Source organism: Budorcas taxicolor, chromosome 6 (genome assembly GCF_023091745.1).
Source record: "Budorcas taxicolor isolate Tak-1 chromosome 6, Takin1.1, whole genome shotgun sequence".
Classification (NCBI taxonomy): Eukaryota; Metazoa; Chordata; class Mammalia; order Artiodactyla; family Bovidae; genus Budorcas; species Budorcas taxicolor.
In genome coordinates this window covers 105,477,545-105,490,471 of record NC_068915.1, presented here as the reverse complement: position 1 = coordinate 105,490,471, position 12,927 = coordinate 105,477,545, and the positions used below count along the sequence as shown (strand labels likewise).

The 12,927-nt window shown below is 44.7% G+C and overlaps 1 protein-coding gene across 1 annotated transcript in view; it reads left to right on the top strand.

Moving 5' to 3' along the window:
- CLNK (cytokine dependent hematopoietic cell linker) overlaps positions 1–12,927 on the top strand; it is a 191,943-nt gene that overhangs the window by 130,002 nt on the left and 49,014 nt on the right. Inside the window, exons 9-11 of the mRNA XM_052641789.1 lie at positions 9,469–9,494; positions 9,702–9,721; positions 11,579–11,689. Coding sequence (XP_052497749.1) covers positions 9,469–9,494; positions 9,702–9,721; positions 11,579–11,689 — 157 coding nt within the window. The remainder of the gene's footprint in view (positions 1–9,468; positions 9,495–9,701; positions 9,722–11,578; positions 11,690–12,927) is intronic.

The window sequence follows — 12,927 nt, the reverse complement described above, 5'->3', positions numbered from 1 at the left end:
ACTGTGAGTCCTAGGACTGATTCACATAGCAGGGCACATAGAGCTGAGGCGGGAGACAGGGACCTCAGGGAAGGTTAAATATTATGTCTGAAATGCAGCAGCAGCCAAAATGTGGTTGCATGAAGGCTGGATCTGGGGACAAGGATCCCTGGGTTCAAATCCCAGTTTTACGACTTTTCTTTTACAAAGAACTTAGCCTCTCGAAGTTCCCATACCTCTGAAAGGGAGGAAATGCTCCTACATTATCAGATACCTGTCTCTCCTAAGGTACTAACTCATGCCAATTCTATAGCACAGTTGTTGACACATGATGGACCCTTGACCAAGGGATTCTGGACCGAACTAATGACTTCCACAACTCTTTCCTCCCTCACTTATTCTTGCCCTTCTCCCTGCCCTGGAATATCTCCCTGCCTCTCTGTGTAGGCTGAAACCATGCTTGATCTAGTTTGGTGCTGAGCAAACACAGTAAATCTGTTACTGATGAATATAAAAATAAATTCCTTAACCTTAATGATCAAACTTGACTGAACGTTGTTTTCCCCGCAGCAAACACATAGCACCGTGCGGAGCACATAGTGGATGCATAGTAAACCCTACAGTAACTCTAAAAATTAGCCCGTGTTAATAAAAGTGTATCAGATAAGCATTGTCGGGGGTCACAGGACCACCGAGAGATCAGCCTGTGACGCTTAGCCACGAGTTCCCATTATGTGGGGGCCTGCAAGGGGCAAGCCAAGAAACCCACCTGCTTCTGGAGGCATCTCTGTTTGCGATGTGAACTTGTTAGTGAAAGTTCATGTGCCCAATGCACAGTGAGGCCACACAAACCGAAATGGTGGTGTTTGGAGCAGAGAAAGGTTTATTGCAGGGCCATGAAAGGAGCTGGGCGGCTCACGATCTAAAAAAGCCTGAGCTCCCCGAAGGGTTTTGGCAAAGCATTTTCAAAAGCCAGGTGAGGGAGGTGGGCGACAGGGTACCTGAGGGAACAGGGTGGTGTCGCAAGGGTTCACATCATCAGTCTTGATGAAGCCTGCGGCTGTGCTCATGGTCATCAAGTAGTTAACATCTCTTTGGTGGGGGTTTTAGCATCGATAAAACAACTCAGGAAACATGCATCAAATACTGCTATCCAGGGCCTTCAGAGAGGAGCTAAAGCAGAGGATATGATGGAAGGTCCCATAAGGTCCTGCTCAGTTATCAGTCTAGCCAAATGATCTTCCTGGGGCTTCCCAGGTGGCACAGTGGTAAAGAATCCACCTGCCAATGCAGGAGACACAAGAGATGCAGGTTTGATCCCTGGGTTGCAAAGATCCCCTGGAGTAGGAAATGGCAACCCACTCCAGCATTCTTGCCTAGAAAATTCCAAGGACAGAGGAGCCTGGCAGGCTCCATGGGGTCGTGAAGAGTAGGACACGATCAGGTGATTGAGCACGCACGCGCGCGCACACACACACACACACACGCGCGCGCGTGCGCACACGCATGCGTCCTTAGTATCCCATCTGTAGAAATACGGTAGAACACAATGGCCTCTAGCATTCTGTGAATCCATGGATATGGTTCATACATACAAACCCACCCACTCCACTGCTCACCCAGCCCATCGCCTCTGAAGCCTTGGTCCTTCCCTTCACCCTGCCTACCCACCTTGCTTCCAACTCCCTGAGACACTGAGGTCAGCCAAAGAGATGTCTCCCAGGCTTGTTTAGAAAGAGACTTCTATCCAACACCCATTACTAAGCCCCAAGGTGCAGCTGTTGACATAGAAGTTCCTAAGAAATTGCACTTTCGAACATTACTTGAGGAGCTGTTAAAGTCAGCAGGTCCCTCCCACATCCCAGGCTTTGCCTAACTTAATCCCTCCCCACTCAAACCCAAGAGTGGTGTCAGCAATTTACTGCTGAAATTAATTTCTGAAAGTTTCCATAGACTTTCTCAAGAAACTCAAAAAGGTTTCTTAGAATAGGCCTTATGAAATATACACTAGCCACTTGGATCATTTCTTCTTTGAATGCTTCTATAATTAATCATCAGGGCATGAAATTCCAGTGGTTCACTTTCATGTATTAATATTATAAAACTCTTAGACATCATAAATACTGCAAAGAGGCCAGGTTTTATCCAATTTTTTTCCAGAGTCTATGTTTCAATTACATAACATTACACTGATGCTTTGTTTCCAAAAGTGTTGATTGTCATGACCATATTTCATAAGCAAAGAGTATTGCATATATTTAACGCAAACTGACTAGGAGCTAATTGAAAACAATTGTATTTTATTTACTCCTAACCATCCAAGGAACTACACTTCATGATCTGTGCTTTATAGACACGAAAACAAGCCCAGAACATTTATGTAATTTGCCCAAGATTACTCAGTCAGTGATGGCGGGGAGTGAGATTAGAACCCAACTTGTACGATTCCAAAGTTCTCATCTGCGTCATCATCCCTTCCATCAAGAAGCAAATTCTTGAATGTCTATCTTCTTGTCCAACCGTTTAAATCACAGATGAAAATACCAAACAATAGAGCAAACCCTGATTTGTAGCTTCCGTCAGTTTCTACGGTGCAAATACTTCCGCTATGGCAGATTTCAGGACCACTGAACAGGAAGATGGGAAGACATGCCATATTTTAGTGATTTCCACCATAGACACGATAGAGGTGAAGAACTTCAACAGCATAGACAGATGGGGTAGAATAATCAGGAAGTCATGAGTTTCGAGCAAATGCTACCTTTTTCATAACTTCAGCGTACATTTACATAATTTTTTTTCATAATGGCTGTGTTTAACACCTGCTTTGCAGAATCCTGAAAATTTAACAACCAGCTCTTATAAACAGGCACCAGGCACACCACCCCTGCCCCAAAATGGACAAACAAGTCTCATGGTACTTTCTCCTTCTCCCGGTTGTTGTTCAGTCACTCAGTCAGGTCTGACTCTTTGCAACCCCGTGGACTGCTGCACGCCAGGCTTCCCTGTCCTTCACCATCCCCCAGAGCTTGCTCAAACTCATATCTATCGAGTCAGTGATACCATTCAACCATCTCATCCTCTGTTGTTCCCTTCTCCTGCCTTCAATCTTTCCCAGCATCAGGGTCTTTTCCAATGAGTTGGCTCTTCACATCAGGTGGCCAAAGTATTGGAGCTTCAGTTTCAGCATCAGTCCTTCCAGTGAATATATTGGTTTGATCTCCTTTCAGTTCAAGGGACTCTCAAGAGTCTTCTCCAGCACCAAGTTTGAAGCCATCAGTTCTTCAGCACTCACCCATTACTGTCCAGCTCTCACATCCATACATAACTACTGGAAAAACCACAGCTTTGACCATATGGACCTTTGTAGGCAAAGTAATGTCTTCTCCCAGAGGCTTTGCTTTAACTTCACAGACCCCTGTGAGGTTGACAACTTCATGACTCCACTCTAATAAATTATGGAGATAATCAAACTGGGCCCAATAGATTCTACCTCCATGCTATGTTCAACTCACCACATGGTCTCCCAAGAAGCAACACGTTTTGCAGCGGAAGTGAGTTTTATCTTGTCGCAAACTCAGGAGCAAAATGAGTCGAGCAGATGTTGCTAATTACACATGTAGCCACCAGATGGCGAGCACGCCAGCCTCCTCCTAGAGAAAACTGCCTGATTAAATTTCAAGACGGGAAAACACCCCCCAAAGAACACCTGTTTGGGTCTTCTGATGCGACAGGGAACTTTTTGTAGCATTTCAGTTATTTGTGTACCTCATCAGGAAGGTAGATTGCCGTTTTCTCAGTAATTTTCCATTATGCAATAATTTCCTAACAGTGGGTATGCAATAACAGTCATTACTTGAAATGCATTAACTCATTTATTCCACACATGAGTTCCCATGAAGTATGAGTAACCAAGTCTCACTTTTCCAGAATAAAAATTTCAACTGTTTCTCAATCCATTTGTTTATGTCATAAGTATTTTTTGAGCACCTGCTATGACCCTACCAATAGTAAGTAGCACAATCAAAATGCAAACTCAAGAAGTCCAGCTCCAAATCTCATCCTCTCCCAGTGTATACCTAAGTTGTTATTACTTCGTAAACAAGCCCTGCTGCTGCTGCTGCTAAATCGCTTCAGTCGTGTCCGACTCTATGCGACCCCATAGACGGCAGCCCACCAGTCTCCCCCGTCCCTGGGATTCTCCAGGCAAGAATACTGGAGTGGGTTGCCATTTCCTTCTCTGGGGATCTTCCCAACCCAGGGATCGACCTCAGGTCTCTTATGTCTCCTGCATTGGCAGGCGGGTTCTTGGCCATCAGCGCCACCTGGGAAGCCCAGAATATACACCCAGGAGAGGAATTACTATACCATGCAGTAGCTCTGCACACACACGTATTTTAAACGAGGAGGATACTAACTGATGCCCGGGAAAGCTTCCATTATAATGGGGGTACACAACTTACAGTGTACAGAAAAGATGCATGGAGGCAGTGTGTGCGCTCAGTTGTGTCCGACTCTTTGGAACCCTATGAACTATAGCCCACCAGGCTCCTCTGTCCATGGAATTTTCCAGACAAGAATACTGGAGTGGGTTGCCATTTCCTCCTCCAGGGGACCTTCCTGACCCAGGAACCGAACTCGAGTCTCCTGCATCTCCTGCACTGCAGGCGGAGTCTTTACCATTGAGCCACCAGGGGAAGCCCATACAGAAAAGAGGCACCGTGGTTAAGGCAGAGTTATCACAGCCTGAATGACCCCATGTGACCCCGTGCACATTCTCACCTCCACCACCGCTGCCTGCAGAGTGTTGTGGGTTGTGCTTAGTCACTCAGTCATGCCCAACTCTTTGAGACCCCATGTACTATAGCCCGCCAGGCTCCTCTGTCCATGGGGATTCGCCAGGCAAGAATACCGGAGTGGGTTGCCATGCCCTCCTCCAGGGGATCTTCCTGACCCAGGGACTGAACCCAGGTCTCCCGTGCTGCAGGCAGATTCTTTACCATCTGCACCACCAGGGAAGCCCAGAGAGTAAACTCCTTGGTTCTCATCCCACCCCCGGGGCCTTAGTACTTGCTGCTCCCTCTGTCAGGGACGCTTGCCCAGGTATTCGCATGGTGTGTGCCTTCACTTTCTTCAAGCTTCTGTTGTCATCCCCGCTCCACAGAGGTCTTCTGGCATCTGCATGAAAAACAGTAGCCCCATCACCTGTCTCTCACACACCAGACCTTCACTTTTCTTTGTAGCGTTTATCACCACCTGCTATCATATACCTTTGTTTGTTTTCTATCTCCTGCTACTGGAATGTGAGTTTACATGACAATAGAAACTTTTTTTTTCTGGTATTATATTCCCCAATACCTACATCAACAAATCTATTAAAAATGAATCCATGCCTGACATACACTAGGGGCTCAAGAACAAGCAAATGAATAAAAGCAAGATAGATGTCCTTTTCTAAACTCACAATCACTGAATCAAATGAGATGCATATCTCTGAAGCAATAAATGGAATGTTCCTACTGAATTCCAGATACTCAGTCTTTTTATTGAAGTTTGTTTTCAGTGAATTGAATTGATCCCCAATAGATACAGTAGTAGGTATGAAAAAAGGTGTCTTGGACACCCGACATCTACCTTCACAGGGAAAGTCATCAGCATAAGCTGATATAAGATAGTTTCTCAGGGAGATCTGCTGCTGAAGCCAATACACAATAAAATGAGGGCAAATTAGTTTCCTGCTTTCTGATTTAGTGCCTTAAGGAAGCACCCTGTGGCCTAAACTTTTTAGTAATCACATCAAGATAGTCAACGACTTACCATTAACTAGAGTGTTGCTGTTGTTGAAATACAACCTGAGTCATATTTTTTGTATTTTTACAGTTTCGGAACATCTGCAAATTTTGTCTCCCATTAGTGTTTGAATTCATGCAGAGAAGTCTATATTATCTAAAATGCATTTTCAAAAAACAAAATAAGGAGAATGGTAATTTTGTCCAATGAGGTAGTTTTTCTGTTATTTGGGTTTTTGTTTATTTTATTTTATTTTGGTGTCTTTGAGTTTTATTGGGAAGGGGAATCCATTGTAATGTCGGAGATCAGACCGATAGATCTCGTGCCTGTGAAATAAAATCCATTATCTGGCTTCTCTGGAGAGGTACAGAGCCCTCTCAGAAGAGCTGAACTGAAGAAGAAGGCACTTATCTCACTCTACTCCTCCTTCCCTCACTTAGGCCTAGAAGAGCCTTTAAAATCATCCAGACTAGTGCGTGTTCTGCTGTGTTCTTTTTGACCAGCTAGACATTTTCCCAAAAGAAATCTTAAAGGAGATCCAATGGGAAGTAGACAGAGATGGAGCCTCCACAATGACAAGGGATGATGAGCTAGAAACCCAGCCTCTCAGCCTTACAGTTTCCTTAGGTGTCCCCAGGGGAACCCCAGGGGACTCTTCACAGCAAAGTTTTAAAGCAATGATTTATTCCAATTGTGACTTTCCTGTAGCTCAAACGGTAAAGAATCTGCCTGCCACGCAGGAGACCAGGGTTCGATTCCTGGGTTGGGAAGTTCCCCTGGAGAAGGGAATGGCAATCCACTCCAGTATTCTTGCCTGGAGAATTCCATGGACAGAGAAGCCTGGCGGGTGACAGTCCATGAGGTCACAAAGAGTTGGACACGACTGAGCGACTTCACTTTCATTCCAATTGTGTCATCTCACAAATAAGGAAAGGAGACTCGGGCAGTGCTCAGCTGAGTTTTAAGTCTCCTATGATAAGATACTTGATTCAAGGCAAGTAGATGGGGAATCAATGGAAACACTGACAGACTTTATTTCCTTGGGCTCCAAAATCACTGAAGATGGTGACTGCAACCATGAAATTAAAAGATGCTTGCTCCTTGAAAGAAAAGCTATGACCAACATAGACAGCATATTAAAAAGCAGAGACATTACTTTGCCAACAAAGATCAATATACTCAAAGCTATGGTTTTTCCAGTAGTCATGTATGGATGTAAGAGTTGGACCATAAAGAAGGCTGAACGCCAAAGAATTGATGGTTTTGAACTGTGGTGTTGGAGAAGACTCTTGAGAGTCCCTTGGACTGCAAGGAGATTCAACCAGTCAATCCTAAAGGAAATAGACACTGAATATTCATTTTTGAAAGGACTGATGCTGAAGCTCTGATACTTTGGCCAACTGATGCGAAGAGCCAAGTCATTGGAAAAGACCCTGATGCTGGGAAGGATTGAAAGCAGGAGGAGAAGGGGACGACAGAGGGCCAAGTGGTAGGATAGCGTCACCGACTCAGTGGACTTGAGTTTGAGCAAGCTCCGGGGGATGATGAAGGACAGGGAAGCCTGGCCCGCTGCAGCCCATGGGTCACAAAGAGTCAGACACCACTGAGCTACTGAACAACAGCCGTGATGAGATGCAGTCATCTCACTGACTCCTCTCACCCCCTATAAAACAGCATTTACCAGGTCACATCCATTTTTACAGATTAGTGAACATTGCTTACTCAAAGAGCTCTCTCTGACACCCCAGACCAACTTATCTCCCATGTGTCCCTTCAATGCCACACCCTTCTCTTCCTGAAGTGTTTTCTACAGGAAAGGTAGTGCACGACTACCCTTTAGGTATAAGCGCTATGGCGGCAGGGACAGTGTCTCTCATCTTCCCCATTATGTCCCCAGAAGCTAGAACTTGGCCTGTAAACACAATAACTGGAAACACCTTGAGGGGAAGGATTGTCTTGCATTTGTCTTTAACTCCAGAGCTTGGCCCTGGGCTTAGCTCAGAGTAGCAGCTCAATAATTGAGTTAAATTGCACTGTGGAAATAAAGAATACTTAAGAATGAGGGTTCAGTCGTTTGACTCTTTGAGACCCCATGGACTGTAGCCAGTCAGGCTCCTCTGTCCATGGGATCCTCCAGGACATTGCCATTTCTTCCTCCAGGGGATCTTCCCAATCCAAGGATGGAATCTGGGTTTCCTGTATGGCAGGTGTATTCTTTACTGCTGAGCCATTGGAGGAGCCCATAAAACTACACCGAAGTCAGGAGAATCGTTTCCAGGCCCCATTCAGCCTTTTTCTAGGGTCAGGTGGTCTTAGGTAATTGTCCTCCCTAGCTTTGTCTTTCATCAAATAAAGTAATTGGATTCTGGGTCTTAGAAAACCCTTTCATCTGAAATGTTCTGTGATGCAGTTTTTCTCTTCTTAGATATCCCTGATGAAAGTGGGAGGCAAGAACTTCAATAAGATGAACATATATAAAAGGATATCAATCAACAGCTAAATGGTTAAGAGAGGACCTCAGGGGTCACACCACATATGATGAGATCTTCATTCTACTGTTTACTAACTGGGGTATTGGAGGTGAGGTACTTAACTTCCCCATGCTCCAGTTTCTTCATCCAGAGCAAAGGCGAGGATTAAATGAGATTACATAATGAAAGTATTTAGCATGGTGTTGGATATTCATAAGACGGCAACAAATGTTCCTTGGTATTGCACCAGAATTATTCAAATGGGAATGATTTCCATTTAAACATATGTAACGATAACTTATATGCAGAGTACATCATGAGAAATGCTGGGTTGGAGGAAGCACAAGCTGGAATCAAGATTGCCAGGAGAAATATCAATAACCTCAGATATGCAGATGACACCACCCTTATGGCAGAAAGTGAAGAGGAACTAAAAAGCCTCTTGATGAAAGTGAAAGAGGAGAGTGAAAAAGTTGGCTTAAAGCTCGACATTCAGAAAATGAAGATCATGGCATCTGGTCCCATCACTTCATGGCAAATAGATGGGGAAACAGTGGAAACAGTGTCAGACTTTATTTTTGGGGGCTCCAAAATCACTGCAGATGGTGATTGCAGCCATGAAATTAAAAGATGCTTACTCAGAATAAAAGTTATGACCAACCTAGATAGCTTATTAAAAAGCAGAAAAATTACTTTGCCAACAAAGGTCCATTTAGTCAAGGCTATGGTTTTTCCAGTGGTCATGTATGGATGTGAGAGTTGGACTGTGAAGAAAGCTGAGCACTGAAGAATTGATGCTTTTGAACTGTGGTGTTGGAGAAGACTCTTGAGAGTCTCTTGGACTGCAAGGAGGTCCAACCAGTCCATCCTAAAGAAGATCAATCCTGAGTGTTCATTGGAAGGACTGATGCTAAAGCTGAAACTCCAATACTTTGGCCACCTGATGTGAACAGATGACTCATTGAAAAAGACCCTGATGCTGGGAGAGATAGGGGCAGGAGGAGAAGGGAATGACTGAGGATGAGATGGCTGGATGGCATCACTGATTCAATGGACATGAGTTTGAGTAAACTCTGGGAGTTGGTGATGGTCAGGGAGGCCTGGCGTGCTGCACTTCATGGGGTCGCAAAGTGTTGGACACGACTGAGCGACTGAACTGACTGACTGACTGAAAGATACCTTGATGACATTTGCCATAAACTCACTACTTTTTCTTCTTATGTTTTAGGAGACAAACCCACAAAAGGAAACAAGGTAAGAAAAGGCATTAAAATGCATTTGTTACCCACTCTTTATTTTAGAAGCATAGGAATATGGACAATGCGAAGGCTTAGATGGCACTTGAAAAATATACCCTAAAAGTTTGGTTGGGCTTTGTTGTTTGTAAACCAAAAAAAAAATGTTAACCATTAGCTCTGCTCGAAGAATAACTGTAATTTCTGGTTCTCTTTCTTTTTGCAGACACCTTTACCACCTCCTCGGTAAAACACTGAAAAAGAGAATTTTGTTTCACAATATACTTACATGATTAGTTCCAGAATTTGAAAAGAGATACACAGACATCTGACACTGAAAAACTAATGAGTTGGTCAATGAACAAGAGTAAACAAGCCTCATTCATCCATTTAATCATTCATTCATTCACAGTCATATTATCCCTTCACGCATCCATCTTTAATGAACGCCTTGCTTCCCTGCTTCCTGTTTCTTTCCCTTCACTTAGTACAGAAGTCTCTCCCTCCTCTAAGTACAGAAGTCTACCAGAGTCCTAGCACTGGGAAATGCCTCCAAGGGACCAACAATATATAAGCATATATTTATATCAGTACTTATGTCTTTATACATAAGTACATGTGTTTCATGTACTTCCCTGGTGGCTCAGATGGTAAAGAATCTTCCTGCAATGCAAATGACCTGAGTTTGACCCTTGGGTTGAGAAGATCCCCTGGAGAAGGGCATGGCAACCCACTCCAGTATTCTTGCCTGGAGAATCCCTTGGACAGAGGAGCCTGGTGAACTTCAGTCCATGGAGTCACAAAGATTCAGACATAACTGAGTGACTAAGTATGCACACACACACACATATATATATATATATGGGAGGGTGGGGGGTGAAACCAACCGATCTGATTTCTCAGGCCCTGAGTTGACCATTCTGTTGTCCTACTTGGGCCCATGAGGTCCTCCATTACAGCACTTCCTACCGTGGTGGGCCACCTTCTCACTGCTCCTCCCTTTGCCCTCCCAGAGGGCGGCTTTTTGAGCCAAGGTCTGTGTCTTTTTCTCCCTCTGTGTCCCCAGCATCACCAACAGGACCTGACCCACTCTGTGAACGAGTGACGGCCTAGGGGAATAAACTGGTGTGCGATTGGTTATGGAACATTGTCCCATTTCGTTGGAGAAATTCAAAAGCTCAGGTCTTTCAATATGGGGCAAATGAAAGGCTACAATTGCAGTTTCACCCTCAGGCCACCTAAAATGTCAACAGCTGGCATAGACCTGTGAAACCCTGTAGTAAATTACATCACACTCTGGAAAAAAACAGAAAAAGACCGGAGGGCAAGCTGCAGGGAGAGAGACTGAGACTCTTTAGAAGAATGAGTATTCTGACTTTTGAAGCTCCCTGTAAAGTAGTGAGCCATCCCCCAAACTGCCATTTTCAACCCAAATCGGGGGACACAGAAGGCAGGGCTGTCTGAATTCTGGGTCTGAGGAGCCATCTGTATGGCAGACCTTCTCAGCTCCTCACTCTGATTCTTCTTTTTTTTTTTAATTTATTTATTCACTTTAATTGGAGGCTAATATTGTGGTTTTTGCCATACATTCACATGAATCAGCCATGGGTGTACATGTGTTCCCCATCCTGAATCCCCTCCCATCTCCTTCCCCATCCCATCCTTCAGGGTCATCCCAGTGCACCAGCCCTGAGCACCCTGTCTCATGCATTGAACCGGGACTGGCAATCTATTTCACATATGGTATTATACATGTTTCAATGCTATTCTCTCAAATCATCCCACCCTCACCTTCTCCTACAGAGTCCAAAGATCTGTTCTTCACATCTGTGTCTCTTTTGCTGTCTCACATATAGGGTCATTGTTACCATCTTTCTGAATTCCATATATATGCATTACTATATTGAATCAGTGTTTTTTCTTTCTGAGTTACTTCACTCTGTATAATAGGCTCCAGTTTCATCCACATTAGAACTGATTCAAATGCATTCTTTTTAATGACTGAGTAATATTTCATTGTATACACATACCACAGCTTTCTTATCCATTCGTCTGCCGATGGACATCTAGGTTGCTTCCATGTCACTCTGACTGTTCACACAGGCCGCCCGTCAAGCTTCCAAAGAAGTACCAGCCCCTACCCCCGGAGCCGCCGAGCAGCAGGCCACCATTCCCTCAGAGGCACACCTTCCCCGAAGCGCAGAAAGGGGCCAGGTGAGAGGCTTGCTGTTGCTGATGATGAGGTGACCAAGGGATGGGGGGAGGGGGAGGACGGCCACCTCTTGAAGTAGACTCCCCAGCCTGGTAGGGAGAGCCACCCCCACCTTGAGGGAAAGCATCTCAGAAGCCTGTAGTTTGACTCGTTCATGGAAAATACACTTTCTTTTTATGTCCTTCTTCCTTACGTTGCAAAGAACAGGTTGTGGGGACCCAACAGGATGGGGTTTGGATCCCAGTTGAGCCACTTCTGGCTGCAAAATTTCAGGATATCTTAAATCTCTCTGAATCCTGCATATTTATAAGGAGAAAATAACCATCCTCAAGAGGTAGAATTGTGGTGAGGAGCTAAGTTTTGTCACATTCTAGGGTAACATCTGTCACAGCATAGGAAAGAAGAAAGAACAATCACTTAAACAGCATCTCCTATCTGTACCTAACAGAATTAGACAGCCATAACCCTATCTGGGACCTTCCCAAGTGGCACTGGTGGTAAAGAACCTGCCTGCCAATGCAGGAGACGCAAGAGACTCAGGTTCAATCCCTGGGTCGGGAAGATCCCCTGGAGGAGGGCATGGCAACCCACTCCAGTATTCTTGCCTGGAGAATCCTGTAGACAGAGGAGCCTGGTGGGCTACAGTCCATGGGGTCGCAGAGAGTCAGACATGGTTGAAGCAACTGAGCATCCATGCCTGCAGTCCAGTAAAGTTTGATTTTCTAAGGCTTGAAAAGGCCAAAGAACCCACCTCGGTAGACGCATATAATAGATGCCTGGTAAAAGGGCTCCCTACCCACAGGGCACAAAAAGTGACTAAGATTCAGAGAAGTTAGGTGACTTGCCAAAGTTATAGGGTTGGTAAATGACTGTTAGTGAAAGTGACAGTGAAGTCGCTCAGTCGTGTCCGACTCTTTGCGACCCCATGGACTGTAGCCTACCAGGCTCCTCCCTCCATGGGATTCTCCAGGCAAGAGTACTGGAGTGGGTTGCCATTTCCAAAATATGCAAAGTCCATTGCAGGACGTTGGGAATGCCACCAGAACTAAGAGAGCTTTGTCTTACTTTTTTTCTTTTTTTTTTACTGGAGTATAGTTGATTTACAATGTGTTGTTCTCAGGTGTACAGCAAAGTGAATCAGTTATTCATATACATATATGCACTCTTTTTTTGGATTCTTTTCCCATATAGATCATTACAGAGTCCTGAGTAGAGGTCCCTGTACTATACAGCAGATCCT